At 33.5% G+C, this 21,479-nt stretch overlaps 2 protein-coding genes across 4 annotated transcripts; one reads left to right on the top strand and one right to left on the bottom strand.

Moving 5' to 3' along the window:
• Positions 1 to 6,060: 6,060 nt before the first annotated feature.
• On the bottom strand, positions 6,061 to 6,825 carry LOC130462597 (pEARLI1-like lipid transfer protein 1). Its single transcript, XM_056831224.1, has one exon. The coding sequence runs from the start codon at positions 6,733 to 6,735 to the stop codon at positions 6,313 to 6,315; it is 423 nt and encodes a 140-aa protein (XP_056687202.1). The 5' UTR covers positions 6,736 to 6,825; the 3' UTR covers positions 6,061 to 6,312.
• A 1,292-nt stretch (positions 6,826 to 8,117) lies between these two features.
• LOC110798860 (uncharacterized) lies at positions 8,118 to 18,645 on the top strand. 3 transcript variants are annotated; one of them, XM_056833954.1, is made up of 6 exons: positions 8,118 to 8,297; positions 14,031 to 14,152; positions 14,767 to 17,129; positions 17,217 to 17,516; positions 17,595 to 17,700; positions 17,792 to 18,645. In XM_056833954.1, the coding sequence occupies exon 3, from the start codon at positions 14,769 to 14,771 to the stop codon at positions 16,281 to 16,283; it is 1,515 nt and encodes a 504-aa protein (XP_056689932.1). In that variant the 5' UTR covers positions 8,118 to 8,297; positions 14,031 to 14,152; positions 14,767 to 14,768; the 3' UTR covers positions 16,284 to 17,129; positions 17,217 to 17,516; positions 17,595 to 17,700; positions 17,792 to 18,645. The 3 variants fall into 3 exon arrangements, with proteins under 3 accessions (XP_056689932.1, XP_056689930.1, XP_056689931.1); XM_056833952.1 differs by lacking the exon at positions 8,118 to 8,297 and adding an exon at positions 9,350 to 11,379 and having other exon boundaries at positions 14,044 to 14,152; XM_056833953.1 differs by lacking the exon at positions 8,118 to 8,297 and adding an exon at positions 9,350 to 11,379.
• The last annotated feature ends 2,834 nt before the right edge of the window (positions 18,646 to 21,479 follow it).

The following is a 21,479-nucleotide window of genomic DNA, read 5'->3' as shown; positions in this document are numbered from 1 at the left end:
CTTTGATGGTAGCTTTGACGCTTAACAATCTCTGCATCAATGGAGGATTCGTAATTAGCGTTCATTGTAGCACACAAAAAATGGCGTTGAACGGATTTTTGTTCTATCGAGCTTTACAACCATGGATTAATTAAGCATCGTATCTCTGGTTTCAATTGATTTTAATTGTTTTGATGTTTGTGGATTGTGTTTGTCGGTGCTTGATTTTGATTTCGTGTTGATTGGAAGGAGTGGGTGTGCTGGAATTGAATTTTGGTTTCAATTGAAACCGTTTTTGATAGAATATGTTAATTGATGAGTTAAATGAGCAAAATATTTAAGTCCTGATTGCTGCAATCTTCAAGATATCATGGTTAAATTCCTTGCTTATTTACTTTGTCTTCGTCTGCTAATCTTCATGAGCAAAAATACAGAGAAAAAAATTAATGAGCAAAATATTTTTAATGAGCAAAAAAATAAAAAGAAGTAAATGAACAAAAATAGTAATTAAATGAGCAAAAAAGGTTTAAATGAGCATGTTCAGATTTTAAAGTTTTTGCTCGTTGTGTCTAAATGAGCGAATACTAAAATCCAAACTTTAAACTTTTGCTCATTGGTTCTAAATGAGCAAATATTATAGTTTCTATTAAATTTTTTGCTCATTGTGTCTAAATGAGCAAATATTAAAGGATTTTAAACATTTGCTCATTGTGTCTAAACGAAATATTAAAATCCGGACTTTAAACTTTTGCTCATCGTGTATAAATGAACAAATATTAAAGTTTGAATTTACAACCATGGATTAATTATCGTCCTGTTTGACTAAAAACACGAATTTTAATATTTGCTCATTGTGTCTAAATGAGCAAATATTATAGTTCGATTTTAAATTTTTGCTCATTGTGTCTAAATGAGCAAATATTATAGTTACGATTTTAAATTTTTGCTCATTGTGTCCAAATGAGTAAATATTAAAGTTCGGACTTTAAAGTTTTGCTCATTGTGTCTAAATGAACAAATATTATAGTTTCAATTTTAAATTTTTGCCCATTGTATCAAAATAAGCAAATATTAAAGTTCGGATTTTAAAATTTTGCTCATTGTGTCTAAATGAGCAAATATTAAAGTTCGGATTTTAAACATTTGCTCATTGTTTTTAAATGTGCAAATATTATAGTTTCGATTTTAAACTTTTGCTCATTGTGTCTAAATGAGCAAATATTATAGTTTCGATTTTAAATTTTTGCTCATTGTGTCTAAATGAGTAAATATTAATGTTCGGATTTTAAAGTTTTACTCATTATAACTAAATGAGCAAATATTAAAATCCGAACTTTAAAATTTTGCTCATTGTGTCTAAATGAGCAAATATTATAGTTTCATTTTAAATTTTTGCTCATTGTGTCTAAATGAACAAATATTAAAATTCGAACTTTAAACTTTTGCTCATCGTGTCTAAATGAGAAAATATTATAATTTCAATTTTAAAATTTTGCTCATTATGTCAAAATGAGCAAATATTAAAGTTCGGATTTTAAACATTTGCTCATTGTTTTTATATGAACAAATATTAAAGTTCGATTTTAAACTTTTGCTCATTGTGTCTAAATGAGCAAAATTATAGTTCGATTTTAAACTTTTGCTCATTGTGTCTAAATGAACAAATATTAAAGTTCGATTTTAAACTTTTGCTCATTGTCTCTAAATGAGCAAATATTTTGCTCATTTTATAAAAATGAGCAAATATTTTTGCTTATTTTACATTAACAAACCCGGACTTTAAAATTTTAAAATGAGCAAAAATATTTGCTCATTTGTGTAAACTATAAAAAATGAGCAAATATTTTTAATGTTAAGTAATCTAAGATTTTAAAATATTTGCTCATTTTGAAACAACGAGCAGATATTTTGAACGTTAAGTAATTTGAGATTTTAAAATATTTGCTCATTTAGAAACAATGAGCAAAAGTAATCTGAGATTTTAAAATACTTTTTCTCATTGTGTCTAAATGAGCAAATATTAAAATCCGAACTTTAAACTTTTTTTCATTTGTGTTTAAATGAGAAAATATTATAGTTTCAATTTTTAATTTTTACTCATTGTTTTAAATGAGCAAATATTAAAGTTCGGATTTTAAACATTTGCTCATTGTGTCTAATTGAGCAAATATTAAAATTCGAACTTTAAACTTTTGCCCATTGTGTCTAAATGGGCAAATATTAAAGTTCGGATTTTAAAATTTTGCTCATTGTGTCTAAATGAGAAAATATTAAAGTTCGGGTTTTAAACATTTGCTCATTGTGTCTAAATGAGCAAATATTAAAATCCGAACTTTAAACTTTTGTTCATTGTGTCTAAATGAGAAAATATTAAAGTTCGGATTTTAAAATTTTGCTCATTGTTTTTAAATGAGCAAATATTAAAGTTCGGTTTTAAACTTTTGCTCATTGTTTCTAAGTGAGCAAATATTAAAGTTCGGATTTTAAACATTTGCTCATTGTTTTTAAATGAGCAAATACTAAATTTCGATTTTAAATTTTTGCTCATTGTGTCTAAATGAGCAAATATTTAAGTTCGGATTTTAAAATTTTGCTCATTGTGTCTAAATGAGCAAATATTAAAGTTCGGATTTTAAACATTTGCTCATTGTGTCAAAATGAGCAAATAATAAAATCCGAACTTTAAACTTTTGCTCATTGTGTCTAAATGAGCAAATATTAAAGTTCGGATTTTAAAATTTTGCTCATTGTTTCTAAATGAGCAAATATTAAAGTTCGGATTTTAAACATTTGCTCATTGTTTTTAAATGAGAAAATATTAAAGTTCGATTTTAAACTTTTGCTCATTGTGTCTAAATGAGCAAATATTATAGTTTCGTTTTTAAATTTTTGTTCATTGTGTCTAAATGAGTAAATATTAAAGTTCGGATTTTAAAGTTTTGCTCATTGTGTCGAAATGAGCAAATATTAAAATCCGAAGTTTAAACTTTTGCCTATTGTGTCTAAATGAGCAAATATTATAGTTTCAATTTTGAGGATTTTACATGTATGTGGACTTGGAACAGTAAGTTTGATGTCTAGATTCTGTTATGTTAGCTTGGCAGATTATGCTGCTTTCCATTACATAGAGCTATTGTTCTATTTGGGTTGCTATGTGATTAGCAAAGGGATGACATCTTCCCAAAGCAACTAGGTTGTTTTTTCAGTCCTGTTATCCAGTTGTTCAATCAGCTTAGCAATCAGTGTAACATCTTCAGTTGACAAGCCAATTCCTAATGCCACTTCCTGATGTTCCTCCACGAATTTCTGAATTGTATGATGTTCGAGTAAGAACTCAAAGCGAACTGTATTTTGTAGTACACTACCTCCAAAATCAGTAATCTCGAGGGTCATGATATCGTATCATTGTCCTTCATCGTCCCTTTCAACTGAACTTTCTTATCCGTACCATCAATTTCCTTCACTACTTCCAATTGAGATGCAGCAGGAAGTTGTACACCAGAAGTGTTCTCAGCAAACAAATTCTGCAGATCTAGTTGTCCTATAGTTTTCAGGCAGAACATCTCCTAATACTTGTTTCCATAACGGAATACAAAGAGTTGCCTATGTAGGATTCGAACCTACATCATTGTGCAATCGCACAAAGCTCTACCAATTGAGCTAATAGGCATTACTTACATGTTAGGTACAACAACAAAAAAAAGTTATTTTTAATGACCTCTAAGCGGTAGAATTTTATAACATACAAGTCTATTAACCAGCATTGTAAAGCAGAGGCTTTCTTAGGTATAAACCATCTGGACTAAGTTAGAATTGATATCAATAGTACCTGATGCTGCCCTTCTTGTAAGTTCTCTAATCTACAGAAGGCCTCTAAAAAACTCCTCGCAGCTGCTACAACATCATCAGGGGCCATAGGTGCATTCCCTACTCTATATACTCCTCCATTGCCCGCACCATAATCCCACGACCAGCTGTGTCTTCCTCAAGTTGTCCTAGTGTGTAAGTTTTGCCCGTTCCAGTTTGTCCATATGCCATAATTGTTCCATTATAACCATCCAAAACACTCTGCAGATTATGATAAGATACATAAACATATTAAGTCCTTTGTATGGAGTATGATAATTTCAATAGCAGATTTATAATGAAATGAAAAAACTTAAACCATAATATGTAAATTAGACTTGCAGACACCTCAACAGAAAAACCACCAACACCTATCAGTCTAGCAACAAATACTATGCAGCAAGATGGACTGTCTAAATTTATATGAGGCTGCCAGGCCAGCCTGCCACCATCAACAAATTCAGTTTCTAACTTGCCTCTAGCACCAGGAGCTAGAAGTATTAATTCTTCAGTTGTTTCAGTAATGAACTATGGAAAAGAAAGAATACATACCTCAACAACAGGTTTTGCCACAACCTCGTATACACGTTTTTGAGATGCAAATTCGGTCAGAACCTCATCAAACCCATAAGTATCTGAGTCCCAGTTGTTCTTGCGAAGCTTTAATCTTTTGAGCTGCGGTACAAAACTCAGTAAACTGATAAAGGAAAATTAAAAAACTAAAAAACATAATGGGTAAGTAATATTAGTTCTAATTAATTTAGGAAAAGTAAGTTTTTATCAATAATAAGCAATTCATTACAGGAGTAATATCAGTACTAACATTTTAGAAGCTCTTGAAAACAAGAAGACAGAATCATTACAGGTGATTTGTTTCAGTACTAAAATTCTAGCCAACAAAAACAATAGAGTTTGAGGACTAATTAGGCAATATAAGAGATTACAAGTTTACAGTTTGCTAGTTCCTCAACTAGCTGACAATCAGACCTCATATCATACCCAAGAAGAAAATCAGGTTTGAAATTATCAATCACTCCATCAATTAAGACTAGCGATGCGAACAATAAGACGGGAATAAAAAAAGATGAGGTTCCGGTAGCAAATGCAGCAACACACCTCAAGGCATCAAAATCGAAAGTGCCAAGTGCCAACATCACCAGTAAAGAAGACAACTCAAAACTTCCCAACAATGTCAATTGGCAGCAACTCAGTTCACTGACTTCATAATGAGCTAAATGGATTGCACAGCCTTCTATGTTCATTGTCAGCTGCAGCAAATGGCCTGATTGATTCATAGTTGGCTTGTTTCTATTCTATGTAACAGATTATATGTGGCTTGTCCTGTTCTATGTAAACACTTAAATTTGCTCATTTGCACAAATGAGTAATTATAAGTTTTCTCATTTGGAATAAATGAGCAAAATTTTCAGGCCCAACAAGCTTCAGAGTAGATTCTAAAAGTATAATCAATTTAACTAAACAACACTGTAATTATCAACACAAAATCACAAGAAATTAAAGAACTATCAACAACCTACTCAATTGCAAGAAATCGAAATTAAAGAAATTATTTATTTAATTATTTGGAATTAATGAGCAAGTTTTTTAGATCAAGAACAATACGAAAATTGCTAATGGATAGAACAAATCAAACAAATAAAATCACAGGAAATAACTATCAACTACCTACTTAATTGCAGAAATTTTGGACAGAAAATACAACCCTAAAATTGAATAGAAACCTAAAAATAACTCACAAAAGGAAAAGCCGTAGACATGGTGGCGGTCGGAGATGGAAGGTTGGAGACGTTGGCGGCACGGTGGATGGTGGCGGCGCGGAGATGTGGCTGCGCGAGAGGAGACAGTGGCGGAGAGGAGAGCGAACGAAAATGGAGGAGAGAGAATACGGAGAGGAAACTCTCGAGGAGAGAGAAAAGATAGCAACGGAAATGAGGAGAGAGAAAATTAGAGTTGTTTTGTTTGTTGGAATGTTTTCGGAATTTTTTTTGGTGAAATTTACAATTATGCCATGACTAAAACGCGGTAGGAGTCGTTAGATCAGATCTTAGCGAACGTATGAGATCACTTCTCATTCTTCTCATTATAAGCTCTCTTCTCATTTGAGTGTAAATCTATATATATATATATATATATATATATATATATATATATATATATATATATATATATATATATATATATATATATATATATATATATATATATTGCATCAACTTCATCAAATATACTGTCTTATTATTCAAGAAAACTCATGTAGGTTTTTCTCACTTTATTAATTGTAAAAGATTACGTACTACTACGGTACAATGTTAGGCTGGAGTTTATTGACAACCTAGCTTAGTCACCAACAAAAACTAACACATAACATATACAACATTATTGATGAGCTGCTCCAAAGCTGCTAGAATACAAAAGTTATACTTATTTAAGATTTTGATTATACCCAACAAAATCCGATTAATAAGTTTAAGAACATTCGAAGCCTTCAGGTATCTTCTTACCACAATTGTTGAGCAACACATTTATGTTGAGCGTAGCATTAACTTTGATCCCTAAAACATTAGCTTTAATGACAGTACAAAGACAAACTGCTGCTTCAAGGTCAACCAACCCTTCAATGAGAGAACAACATTGAGGGGTGTCATTCGTGACTTTAAGCAAATCATTCAATACATTGGCACACACCTTCAATTTTAGCGTATCTATGGGGCAACTGTTGCTAGGAGGTGACACGGGTGGGGACGCCATCATTGAAGGTGGTGACCTGGAAGGTGGTGGTGACCTGGGACGAGGTGGTGGGGAGCGGACATTTTGGGAACTCACCATAGTGAAAAACACTATGTTGAGACATAGGAGGAGGGCAATTGATGAAAATGCTTTTGAAGACATCTTAACAACTAATTAAAATAAGGAAAGGTTTTTATATAATATTAAGTAAAAATGGATAGTGAATTGTGATTGTGGTGCCAGATAAATGAATAGAGTCCAGTCTTTTTATAGTCGAATTTTAGATGAAATTACTTTCGAAAAATAGATACTACATAGTAGTATTATTCTTTTTCTAAATTTATTTAAGGCGCATGAGGTGATCAAAGCATCACATACGAGAACATAAGAGGGATTGTGGACTTTTTTTACCCTCTATATTATGCGTGTTGGGCAACAGGTTTTTATAAATTAAAGTTTGACTTTAATTACTCAAGTACTACACATTGTCAAGTGTCTACACTACTACTCAAGTACTGAGTGAGTGAGATTGTGTTATTGAAAAATCGCAAGAGATATCCATTTATAAAAAACTACTCAAGTGTTCTTAATTTGTGATTATGCCGTAACAAGCATGTCCAATTTGTGATTAGTGAGCACGTATAATGTGCCTTATATAACCCTGGTTGTACCGTGTTACCCGTGTAAGATGAACATTTCCGTTGCTTGAATTGGAGGGTCCTTGTGGTAACGATAATTGATTGTTCTCATTAGTATAATTAGGATTATATACATGACTTACGAGAGTGATTATAAGGTATAGTTAAGATAACCAGTTATATATATATATATATATATATATATATATATAAAACAAAATATATTCATTATACTACTCCAATATTTTAGAACTTGAAAATTTGTATGTCACTTGTCATTAATTTATTAAGTTTTCATTTTCTTTATTTTCTTCTAAAATATTGATCAACCTTAAAGAACGTTTAATAATTATAACCTCTCATTTCTCAATTCTCGATTATTTGTTTTGATATGTCCTTTCAACTTCTCTGCAAAATCTAATACATATTGTTGGGAAAGATTACAAATAATATTGCAGCGATATAATATTCGTTTTTCCTTTTGTGTATAAATAAAATAGGCTAATTAACAATTATATCTCTATGATCTAATAAAATAACTCATAAAGTGTTTATAAGATATAAACTAATATTCCATGGTATACTCTCAAAATGTAATGTTTCTCTATATATATGCACTATCTCACAATGTTACAATTTCTGAATATTTTAACTATCAATATGATTATATTTTTATAACCAACATATTACTAAGAAACTAATGATGCAAATTGTCGCAAAATAATTTGCCAATAAGTATTTCTTGCTTTCTCACTTCTCTCCTTCTTTTTCTCTCCTTTTATTTTTCTTTGTCTTTACTAATTATATCTTCTCTAAATAAGGAGGAGTAACCAACAAAATCTCCCCCTTCCGGCTTATTATAAGATTTTTGATAAACCTGCTTCCCCTCGACAAACATCTAGCTTTTGCATGGTCAATACTTTGGTCATCATATTTGAGCCATTGTGGTCAGTATAAATCCTTTATCAAATGCAACAACTTGGCTTCAAATACCTTTCGTATCCAATGATACATTACGTCTATATGTTTAGAACGAGCATGAAAGGTGGGATATTTCGCCAGATGAATAGCACTCTGGCTGTCACAGTAAGTATATAATTTTTTTGTTTAATTCCTAGCTCTTGTAGAAAATTCTTCACTCACAAGAGCTCTTTGCAAGCTTTTATCACAACAATATACTCGCCATCTATTTTTGATAATGCAACACATTTTTGTAACCTTGATTGCCATGATATAGCTCCCCTGCAAAAGTCATCATGTAACCTGATACTGACTTTCGCGAATCAACATCATTAGCCATATATGCATCTGTGTAACCTTTTAACACAGGATCTCGCAGACCAAAGCATATGCACATTTTTGGCGTGCCGCGTAAATACCTTAATATCCATTTTACAGCTTCCCAATGTTATTTCTCTGGATTAGAGAGAAACCTAGTAACAACACCTACTGAATAGGCAATGTCTGGTCTTGTACAAACCATAGCATACATCAAACTATCAACTACAGATGCATAAGGAACTTTATCCATCTCTTTTTTTTCTTTATCACTTGGAGGACATTGTTGAGAGTTTAATTTAAAATGACCTGCAAGTGGAGAGCTCACTGGTTTAGCCTTATGCATAATAAACCTCTCAAATAATTTCTCAATATATATTTCCTGTGACAGCCACAACTTCTTATTTTTCCTGTCATGAGAGATTTTCATGCCAAGTATTTGTTTTGCTGGTCCTAACTCCTTCATAGCAAAAAAACTTATTCATCGCCTTCTTCAAATTGGCGATTTTATTGGTATCATGACCAGTAATTAACATATCATCAACATATAGGAGTAGACTGATAAAATCTCCCTCTGAAAATCTTTTAATGAACACACAATGATCTGATGTCATCTTTTGATATTTATAATATTTCATAAAAGACTCAAACTTGTGATACCATTGTCGCGGTGCTTGCTTTAAGCCATACAAGCTCTTATTCAAATGACATACCATGTGTTCCTTTTCCTTAACCTGAAATCCCTCAGGTTGTTATATATATATATATATATATATATATATATATATATATATATATATATATATATATATATATATATATCTTCTTCCAAATCACCATGTAGGAAGGCTGTTTTCACATCTAGTTGTTCAATTTCCAAATCCATGCATGCTGCCATGCCAAGAACAACTCGCATTAACGACATTTTCACCACTGGTGAGAATATTTCTTCAAAGTCAATACATTTCTTTTGACTGAACCCTTTCACGACTAGCCTAGCTTTATATCTTGGTTGTGGATTATTTTCTTTAGTCTTTAATATAAACACCCACTTATTCTTGAGTGCTCGTCGCCCCTTTGGTAGTTGTACTAAATCAAATGTGTGATTCAATTCTCATGCAAGGATTTTATCTCATCTTACATGGCTTCCATTCACTTTTCCTGATGTACATCTCTCAAAGACTCTTCATATTACTCTTGTTCTCCCCCTTCAATAAGTAACTGATATTCACCTCCAGCCAATTTTGCTGGAAGTCGTCTATCTCGAGTGGATCTTCTTAATTATGTTTCATGAGATGATTGATTTTCTTGTTGTGGAATATGTTCCACATTCTCATCATCATGAGGGTGATCATCTTGGTGTAATTCTCCCACGTGATCATCAATTGCATCCGAAGAAGGAACTGGATTCATGATTATAGGCAATTCTTCATGGGATATTGTAGATTTTCCCAATTTTTGTATGTCTTCACTGGTTTGATCTTCAAAGAAAACAATATCTCTGCTTCTAATAATCTTTCTTTCAGCAGGACTCCATAAACTATAACCGAAATCATCTTTAGGATAGCCAAGAAAGATACATTGTTTTGTCTTGCTATCAAGTTTTGATCTTTTATCCCTCGGGATGTGAACAAAGGCTCTACATCCAAACACCTTCAAAATTTCATAGTTTAATTTTCTTACAGACCATATCATATGTGGAACATCACCATCAAGTGGAACTGAAGGAGAACGATTAATCAGATGAATTGCAGTCTTTACTGCCTCCCCCAAAAAGATTTGGGTAACTTTGCATGTGATAACATCGAATGAACTTTCTCCGTGATCGTTCGATTCATTCTTTCAGCGAGACCATTTTGTTAAGGTGTTTTTGGGGTTTTCTCGAGCTTTATCCCATACTTCCTGCAATATTCTTCAAATGGACCTCTATACTCTCTACCATTATCGGATCGCACACATTTTAATTTTATGCCGATTTCTCTTTCTACTTTTGCATGAAACTCCTTAAACGCGTCAAAGACTTGGTCTTTACTTTTTAAAAGAAAGACCCACACTTTCCTGGAATGGTCATCAATGAATGTAACAAAATATGATGCACCACGAAGAGATTTCTCTGCCATAGAAACAAACGTTCAGATGAACCAAATCTAGAACCTGAGATCTTCTAGGTGGTGGATTTCTTCGAAACGAAACTATGTATTGTTTTCCTTCTAAACAATCAACACATGATTTAAAATTAACATTCTTGAAAGGAAGGAGTTTCTTTCGAGTGAGGATTTGGAATCCCTTCTCACTCATACACTACAAGAAAATAGAGTATATATTGACGCTTTTGCTATGACGCTTTTATAAAGGGTCATAATATTTTTTTTGGTCACGAAAACTAAATATGTATATAATGACGATTTTAGGTGTCTAAATAAATATTGGCCACAAAAAGAGTCACAATGTTACAAAAATAACCATTGCACGTGACCACGTGTTTAACTCCCGCTTATTTGGAGATTTCAGAAACCTCACGTATACACTACACGACACCCACGAAATTCTCAACCTCCTCCACTCTAACAACCGACTCGCTGCTCCCTCCTCTATTCTTCAGCAAAAAATCCCAGAAAATTCTCAAAAATTCCCCAGATATTCTCACCAAATTAACGATCTCCGATCCTCAACTCAAATTTCTCTCATTCCATTCCAGTATAAATGGGAAATCTGGAGAAGCCTATAATTGCAAGCTAATTCTCACTCCACCCTAAATTCATCTTTAGTTTCAAGTTTCTTTGGATTTTCAAGACTTGATTTCGTAATTGCAAGAATTCATTCGAACCCAATCGTAGAGCCGTAACAGAGCCATCGCAGAGCCATTGCAGAGCCATCGCAGATTTCACCGGTAAGTTCTTGATGTTATACCCGTTTTTTATGTCAAGTTAATTGTAAATTACTTTTTGCAATTGAATTTTAGGGGAGAGGTGTCCATGAAAGTATGGGGTTAAGACGAAGGGGATATTTTTATGAGAACCAGGGACACAAGAATTCTACATATTTTTTTTGGACCTTCGAATTTTAAGGGGCAGCATATTCTAATTAAAAATTCTGCAATTAGTTTGTGTTTTTATGTGAACTTCCATACTGAATTGAGTGAATTTCAATTCTTTTAGTTATATGGATTGGTTATGAATTTGTTGTCTAAGACACTTGATTTTGATTAAGAAATGGAAATTTAATTTCTTATTGTTGAATAAGCATATTGAGTCAATGCAGTGTATCACAAACTGTATCACAAAGTAGGGTCTAAATGTTAACCTGAATGATCAATTTCGGAATGATCATTTTTAGGATTTGTATGCTAATTGAGAACCTTTTAGGTGTTTGTGTACCTAGATGTTTCAAAGTGGTATCAACAATCCATGGTAAAAGAAAAGGGTCAATAAAAAATTATGTTTCTTGATGAAATATTATGGTAATTTTTTCAGCATTAGTCCTAGTTGATGATGGCAGCATTGTAATTTTGAAAATCACATTTTCGTAGCACTACTTTATTTATATTTCAAGAGTGGTAAAACACACTCCTTAGTCTTTACATTCACATACTAGGAAAGGGAAAAAAAAAACACAAAAAACTACAGAGTGAAATCAAACATCACTCTTCCTGAACATACAATTTATTCATCTAACACCAGACTTCGAGCTACTATGAAACAACACTCTTCCTGAACATACAATTTATTCATCAAGTCATCAACACTAGCCTTCAAGCTATAGCTGGTAAAAGGAACTTGGATAGGTTTCTGTTCAATTAAGCAGGTAACAATGTAGGGAGTAACAATGTAGGGAGTAAGATGGAATTTGCTTTTTTCTTGAGTGTAACACATTTAGAAAATTTCATTGATACCAAAATTTTGGTTGAAGCTGTTACATACATGATGGTTATTATGGTAGATTATTGGTTCTTTTAGAATTAGGAATTGGATGTATTGTATGGTTTGGTTTTTTTTCCTGTGAACAATATAGCTTACCTGTTCAACGAGATTGAATCGTGTGACCCTTTTCTCAATACACCAGTAATTCATAATCAACCTGGTTTTTAAAAGATTGTACTTCTAGAAAATGTGGATAATCTTATACCTAAAATCTCATCAGCCTATGCTAAGGAGAGACCTTTATTCATATCCAAATTCAACCTGAAACTTCTGGTGAAGCTCTTATAGCAACAGGCTGTTCTGTTTATTGATATAATTAGTTGACAGATTGGAGTTGAGTGGTTAAGATGTTTAGTGTAGGCCGTAGGGTGTCAGTTTTTCAGGGTGTTCAATTTGCAGTCTGGTTTTCAGTCTGTATCATGTTGCAGTTCTGCTTTGTGCCTCTGCTTCTGGTTGTCTGTCTGCGTTTGTGCAGCTGTTTGGCCTGCTGTTTGAAGGGCTGCTGTTCTGCTCAGCCTGGTGTGTGGTCAGTGTGTGCAGCTACGTGTTGTGTGCTTACTGTAGTTGTAGTGTAGTTGTAGTGTACCAGTTGCTTGCTGCATTGTTGGTTGCTTTCTGATGCAGCTGCTGTTTTGTTTTGCTGTTCTTTTGTGTTGTTCTCTTCTGCGTTTGGTTTGTCTCTTTGTGGTTGCTTTTGTGTTTTTAGCTTGGGATGCGGGTTTGTGCTCCCTTAGCTGTTTTTGTTTTGTTGTTTGTTTGTTTCAATTCTATTTGGCTTTTACCTTTTGGTAATAAAATATACCTTATTTACCAAAAAAATATAAATGCCTTGGTCTTAAAAAATATTTCCAGAATAGGGTTTGATTTTCCGTAGAGCTACAACAGAATTATTCTACTCTACCAAAGCCACAATAAAGGGTTGTGCATTGAATCTATACTGTCCAGGCTTTAATCAGTGTCCTAGTGGCTTCTTGGTATCACAATTTATCTGCTAAAAAAAAAACTTTAATCAGGTCAATGGAACAAGAATCATGTAAAATCGGAAACCTAAATTTCACGCAGCGGTTTCCCTTTGGCGTCGAGGCCATAATGTCGAGAATAACTAGGTTTTGTAGTAGTGTGAACTGCTACTGCTTGCTGCTGTGAATCTGATCTGCTAATGATATGCTTTTTCTTCGATCTGATATTCTGTATCGTGATTTTCTACCTAATCTACTGCCAATATGCTGTTCGTGTTTTATTCATTGTTTGTCTTTGTTAATTGTAGTTCTTTTGTTGCATTTTGTTTTTGATGTTTAGGTTGTTGGTTAGTTGTTGCAGTTGTTGGTTGATTGTTTAGAGTTCTTGAACACTTAGGTTTAGAGTTTGTTAAAGAGCTCTTCCATCAAAATTAATATAAAATTAAGGAGCTCTTAATTTGATTAATAAATTCTCATGGTGAAATGAATTTGGTGTGGAAAATGTAGATCGAGATATAGGAAACTAGAAATTAAATTAAATGCCTAGAGTATGCGGCATTCTATGTTCATGTGTACGTACTTGGTTAGAGACAAAATTTATGATATCATGGACACTAAGTCGTTCCTGATGTTATTTTTAATTCGTGAAATTTTGTTTGAAGTATCTTTTTGCAGAAGCAGCGGAAGTTTTTGGACTTCAATTCAAGTGGCCACCGGTTTTAAGAGTTTTCGTGGAGTTTAGGATCTACTTTGTCCCGACATCTCCTTCCCAGGCGTTTTACAGGTGCTTATTGTTAAATTTGACATTCTTAATATTATATAAAATTTGCCTTTATTTTCCTACTCGACTTGTGGTTGCGTAAATTATAAAATGATCAATTAATACGTATAATCAAACTAAAATTTGAGTGCAATGATTAGACTTATGACTTATTATTTTCTTTTAGCTTTTACCATCTTATTTATTTTATTGAAACTTTGGTGTTCATAAATTTGTGAAACTCGCATGCTTTATTTTCCTTGTTGAATTCATGTGAAGTTGAAAGTATCATCTTGTCTGCTAAACTCACATGCTTTATTTTCCTTGTTGAATTCATGTGAAGTTGAAAGTATCACCTTGTTTGCTAAAAAAGATATGATATGGAATTGAATGAAAGTAGTTTCTAGCAAGAAGATGAACATAGATACTGAATATTAGTAGAGTTGTGCATGGAGGTGTATTGATTTTATATTCACTTGAATTAATCTCCTAAGTAAATAATTATTTTTAACTAGTTCCTATTTGAATTATATGTAATATCAAGGTTCTAAGAATGATCATAACGTTTATTTATAAGCAATTCCTATTATACGACGTATGATAATTATATATCTTATTACTATATTAATTTCATATAGATATGGATACAAGTTGGATCGATCTACCTATTGGCCACCCTAAGTATGTCAAGGGTTGTATGCAATTCATTGAGTTTTCTAAAGAAGATCTAGTCCATGGAAAAATTAGATGCCCTTGTAAGAATTGTAAGGTGGAGAAATGGTTCCTGGTAAATGTAGTAGAGGGACGTATTTTGTTTAAGGGGTTTTATAAGTCGTATAAGAAATGGATCTTTCATGGTAAAGAGGATATGATTCATCGTGTGGTTGGTAGTGATGGAGGGAATACTAGTGAAGGATCCCTAAATAATGAAAGTGGGTTTGTTAGTCGAGATAATGTGGGAGGACTACTAAGATCAGCTTTTTGTGTTAATACGTTTCCCAATTGCCCAACTTTTGAAACACGAGAGGATGATGAGTGGATTGAGGAGCCAGTGACCTATGAAAGTGATGCTGAATATGATGATTCTACAAAAGAGGAAGAGGCGAAGTATAAGAAGTTACTTGAAGCTTCTGAGGAGAAATTATATGAAGGGTGTACCAACTTTTCAAAGTTATCTTTTCTTTTACACTTGTTTTACTTGAAGTGTATGAATCATTGGTCCATTGAATCTTTCAATATGCTGTTGAAGCTAATTCTAGATGTGTTTCCCCAAATACTTGATTTTCCCTCATCCTTTTATTACAGTAAGAAAATGATAAAAGACTTGGGTCTTGGGTATGAAAAGATTGATGCTTGTCCGAATAATTGTATGTTGTATTGGGGTGAATTTTTAGAGAAAGACAAGTGTCATGTTTGTGGTACATCGAGGTGGGCGAAAACTAAGGGTAAGGGTGGCATTACAAGTGATCAAGGTACGGATACTCATAAGAAGGGCGTGCCGGCTAAGGTAATGCGATATTTCCCTCTTATCCCGAGGCTAAAAAGAATCTACATGTCACCAGAAACAGCAGAAGATATGAGATGGCATGATACAGAGCGATTGGGTGAAGATGATAAGAAGATTTTGAGGCATCCTTCAGATGCCTTAGCATGGAAGGCATTTGATGAGCGTCATAGAGATTTTGCATTAGACCCTCGTAGTGTTCGATTAGGTCTTGCGAGTGATGGGTTTAATCCTTATCGTTTAATGAACACCACTTATAGTACAGTGATATTGATTCCTTATAATCTTCCACCATGGTTATGTATGAAACCATCTTCTTTCATTTTATCCACACTTATTCCCGGAAAAGCAAGTCTTAGAAATGATATTGATGTGTATTTGCAGCCATTAGTGCATGAATTGAAATTGTTGTGGACTGGGGTTGAAGCTTTTGATGCTTTTGAAGGAAAGAAATTTAATTTGCGCGCGACTTTGCTTTGGACTATTAATGACTTTCCTGGCTATGCAATGCTCTCTGGTTTGAGCACAAAAGGTTACAATGCATGTCCTATATGCATAGATTCCACGCCTTCTAATAGATTTGGGAACAAGATTTGTTATTGTAGCTATAGAAAATGGTTACCTTCAGATCACCCATATCGTTCAGGGTGACAAATTTTGTGAGAAGTATGGAACTAATGAGTGTCTCGTCCTAGCGGGACTGATATATTGAGTGAACAAGAAAAGGTCGAGTATGTTTATGGAAAGTCGAAGGCACCACAGAAAAAGAGACAAAGAGGAGATAATGATAACAATTATGTCCAACATGAAAGTGCTTTTGGTACCAAGAGAAGCATAGTCTTTGATTTGGTGTATTGGGAGCATAATCTTTTAAGGCATAATTTAGATGTAATGCACATTGAGAAAAATGTGTCTGAGAATATTTTGGGAACTCTTCTTAGTATGGATAAGAGTAGAGATAGTAGGGATGATCGAAAAGCTCTTGAAAAATGGAGAATAAAGCCTCACCTTTGGCTTAGTACTAATCCTAATGGAAGTGAATACATGCCTCCAGCTTCCTATTCTATGTCTACGGAGGAGAAAGAGAGGTTCTTAAATGTTCTGCAGAAACTTAAAGTTCCGGATGGATATGGATCCAAGTTCCAACCTCTCTAGTTGTGTGAATATAAAGCAAAGAAAGTTGATTAACCTCAAAAGTCATGACAACCATGTTCTAATGCAAGATATCCTTCCTGTTGCCTTAAGAGCTTCTAACGCTACAAAAGTAATTGACTTGTTGGCTGGATTGTCTTCTTTATTCAAGAGGTTGTGCTCTACTACTATTGATCCAGATGATTTAGATGATCTTCAAGATGAAATTATTTTAACTCTTTGTAAGTTGGAAATAGAGTTCCCGCCTTCATTTTTCACAATCAGGGTCCATTTGTTGATTCACTTAATGGAGGAGGTTAAACTTGGTGGACCAGTGCAATACAGATGGATGTATCCCATTGAAAGGTTAATTGTCTTCCATGTCTTAATTATATTATTTTATTAAATATTTCACATTTATTATATTAAAAGTAAAAATATTTTATTTGAAAGGTACTTGTCCCATTTGAAATCACATGTAACCAATAAATCCCAACCTGAAGGATCTATTGCGGAAGGCTTCCTTTTAGAGGAGACAATTAGGTTTTGTTCGAGATATCTTGAAGGTGTTAAGACTATCTTTAACATAACTACGAGGATGGATGATGAGATTTAAAATTCCAATGATTACTTGTTTAACACTAGTGGTCGAGTTGTTGGGAAGAAGGTCACCATTCGCCTTGATGACAAAAGCTTAAAACAAGCTCATCGCTACGTTTTACTTCACTCTGATGCGATCAAAGGGGATATGGAGTAAGTATTATGTTAGTTTTCCTATGAATTATCTGTTGTTGAAATAGATCATTCTAAGTTATTTCTTCTTACATGAAGTGAATTTTTAATGGAGAAGCGTCAAATGAACTCACAAAGTTCCGCCACGGAGAGTGATGAAAGCAACTGGATCATCAATGAATTCGGAGGGTGGTTGCAAAATAAGGTTACTTTTAAATAAGTTCTTTTAATGTGAAATTAATACTTAGTTTTTTTTAAAAAAACAATGTATTTGATTTTACTATGTATCATCGTAGGTACATTGCATAGATGTCACCACCGAAGATGAGAAACTAAGAAAAGCTTTAGCGGGTGGTTTGTATTGTTATGGTAGAAAATTAAAAGGATTCATCATCAATGGATTTAAATTCCTTTCCATGGATCGCGATTGTCGTTTGCTGACACAAAATTCTGGAATTATGGTTGAAGCAGATGGAGAGGCATATTTTGGAAAAGTGATGATATCTATGAATTAAATTACTATGGAGCTTACAAAGTTGTATTGTTTCGTTGTGATTGGGTAGACATTCATAGGGGTGTAAGAACATATCCAAATGGCGACGTATGTGTCAATTTCTCGAAATTGATGCATACTGGCCGATTGTTGCAAGATGATCCATTTATATTCTCATATCAAGCAAAATAAGTTTTTTACATAGAAGATGAGATTCAAAAAGGATGGTTGCATGTTGTTAAGAATAAGCCTAGGGACTTGTTTGATTTAGGTGATTCTTTACCCGTAGAAGTAGAGGGAGAGGGTGGGTTAGATTGATCATGTTTATTTTTTTTATTGTTTCTCTTTGTATTTGTATTTGTATTCTATTGATTCCATCTATTGAATATTTTATTTTACTTTCAATCTAGTAATTACGTTCTATGTGTTCTATCCTATGATGCATATTGCATTGTGTTTAGTAATATCATTTATTTTCTCTCGTGTCTTGTAAATTAAGTATTGTATATTTTTCTTGCCGTTGATATGCTTGTGGTAGCTATACTTGATACTTTCAAACTGGACTGGAGTAAGAAGTGTTGGAGAAAGGCGAGTTCTGAATTAGATGACTATGTAGCATTCAAAATTTGTACTATCTCCTAATTCTTGCTCTAACCATTATTCTTTACTTGTGTATGACAGGCTGTTGGCGATTCTGCGAAGTTTTATACTTTTTATCAAGGAATTACTACGTCGTAGGATACAGGTTAGTGATGATTATTCCCTGTGTTATGTGACTGTTTTGTGTAAGATATCAGCAGCTGATTGAGTGTTCAGAAATATAGACTAGACGACTAGCTTAAGTGCTTTACAGTGTCTCCGTACCATTAGAATGTCTCATTTAATCTACAGTAGCTGCCATTCTCATGAAGATATAAATGAAAACATTTGTTATATTATGTGATCCTCTTTTTTACTTGCGGAACTATGCTAGTTCTCTTTGGTTTTACCATTAATTATTTCTTTGTTTAGTTTTTATGCAAATTCTGTGCACTCTTTCCTAAAAACATGATTTTTTTTCCTGTTCCAGAAAATGTTTAGCTTCTTTTTTAAGTAGTTGAAATTGTCTGCTTAATTTATCTACTTCCATGGTGTATCAAATCAATGCAAAACGGTTGAGATTACAGTCAGACTGAAACTCTGTTCCTTGCCTCTCCATAGCCTTGTAAAACAAGGGAAAAGAACACCAAGTTTAAAAAGGTAATTATGCCGAAAACAGAGAAGATACAACCTAGAAGCTAAACCAAACTAGTCATATTGAGCTAAACAACTAAGAAAAAAATGTAGCATAGAAACTGAGACAGTAAAAAAAACTACGAACACTAGTGGAAAAAACCCCTATTGAGGCGGGCTTTTAGGCCTTGTTGAGGCGGACATTGCTCGCTTCAACAGAGGGGGCTTCAACAGGTCTGTAGCTATTGAGGCGGGCATTGTTCGCCTCAAAATGTGACTTGTTGAGGCGGGCTTAGCTAATGCCCCCCTCAACAGACCCATTAAGTAGCATAATAATGGGGACCTGTTGAGGCGTACAATAACTATTGCCCCCCTCAATAGTTTGCTGGAAATTGCATTTTTGTATAATTTTCTTTTTCTTTCCTATTGTTTGGGTCTTGATAAGTGCACACATAATATTAAAGTTTTGGACATAAAAACCTTGATATACTAAACATGTGTCATTATTATTAATCAAATAAGGAATTCAAGAATTATAGATCTGAGTTTCTGTACTACTTGTATTACATTATAAGTACAAAGTAGTATCTTACAAAGTTGAATAAATCAAGTTACGCAAATTAAACTAAACAAATTGACAACGTATGTTTTAATTCTTCTAACTAATGAATCTCTCATCCATGACACACCTGAAAAAAAAAAATTAAGAAAGCAAGACATCATCTTATGAGAAAATAACAGTAAAACAAAATTGAAGATCCTTTAATAAGAAATATAGACACAATAATAAGAAAAAAAATTATAAAACAATTGGAATGAAAAAAACGATTATAAACCAGAAAGAAATAAGAAAAAAACGATTATAAGCCAGAAAGAAATATATTATTTCATTTTTCCAAAAATTACCTAAAAAATGAACAAAAGCAAAACAACAATTTAGATAAAAATTAAACTCCAGATCTGAAAGTTAATTTTTAAAAATATTCAGATTCTAAACATTTATTAACTAAAATGACCTTTTGTTAGATGAAAAAAAGACAATAAAATGAAACTTACTTATTTAGATCTACAAATGTCAGACGACGAGGTTTTTCGCCACCGAGATCCTAACGCCGGTGTCTTTTCATTACGAATACAGTCACCACTCATGTTAGAGATGAGCCTTATTGACTGAAGATCAAAATAAATCAATAAGCAGAACACCCAATTTTCCCCAAAAAATCGAATTAATTGAACAAGCAACATATTGTCGACTTTAGCGAAGAAGTCAAAGCATCCTCAAATCATGAACACGTTAAGAAAAAAAGGGAAAAAACAAAATTCAATCAAAAATTAATGTGAAAAGGAGATTGGTACCTTGCTAGTATCAAGATCTGATAATAGAGATGACGATTCAAAGCTTCAATTTCTCTATATTTTGTGAACCGCAAATACGGAAGGTGAGAAGACAACGGGAGATGGAGGAAGTACGACCCATGGCTGATTTTCTTCAAGAAATAATGGAATCCCAAAAAATAAAGGAGATGAAGATAAGAACAGATCTTGGAAATAAGGAGATAATGCTAAAACCGGCTAAGGGAATAAAAGGTAAAGAGAAATTTAGGATATAAAGAAACCCTAATTGTGACTACGGTACGTTGTATTTCTGGGCTGTAGAATTCATTAAGGCGGACTAAACCCAAAATCACTTCAACATAGTCTCTTGAAGCGAACAGTATAATGCCCCCTTCAACAGCTAATGCCTATTGAGGCGGGCATTTAAAAGCCCCCTTCAACAGCTTCTGCCTATTGAGGCGGGCAATAAAAGCCCCCTTCAACAGCTTCTGTAGAAGCGAACACCACAAAAGCCCGCCCCAACCTGTTAGTAAAATATTTGACCCGCGTTGACTAAGTGGCTATTGAGGCGCGCTTATGTATGCCCCCCTCAACAAGGGGGCTACAACAGGGGTTTTTTTCCACTAGTGGAACATATTCCATCTTTGTTCCCTTTTCTGACAGGGGGTGATTGAACAACTATTGTCACATAGAATTCTCTCTCTTAGCTTTGGGAAATGCAACAGTTCTCCTATCAGGATAAAACCCAACCCATACAACATCCTGGGAATCACAACTAAAATGTACCTTATTGCTAAAATGACTAACACTCTTTTACTTCCTCTTTATCATTACTTGGTACTGCAATCTCAGACTTAGGTAATCTGATTCCAGCTCTGTTGTCATCCAAGATTTGTAATTCTTGAACAAGCAGTTACAACCATCAATAAAAATTGTACGATAAT

Source organism: Spinacia oleracea, chromosome 6, assembly GCF_020520425.1.
Source record: "Spinacia oleracea cultivar Varoflay chromosome 6, BTI_SOV_V1, whole genome shotgun sequence".
Classification (NCBI taxonomy): Eukaryota; Viridiplantae; Streptophyta; class Magnoliopsida; order Caryophyllales; family Amaranthaceae; genus Spinacia; species Spinacia oleracea.
The sequence above is the reverse complement of the archived record's forward strand: the minus strand, read 5'-3'. Positions and strand labels throughout refer to the sequence as shown.

What these genes read in the sequence shown, in the direction of transcription:
- LOC130462597 (XM_056831224.1), bottom strand. Translation starts at nt 6,735, where the DNA reads ATGTCTTCAAAAGCATTTTCATCAATTGCCCTCCTCCTATGTCTCAAC.
- LOC110798860 (XM_056833954.1), top strand. Translation starts at nt 14,769, where the DNA reads ATGGATACAAGTTGGATCGATCTACCTATTGGCCACCCTAAGTATGTC.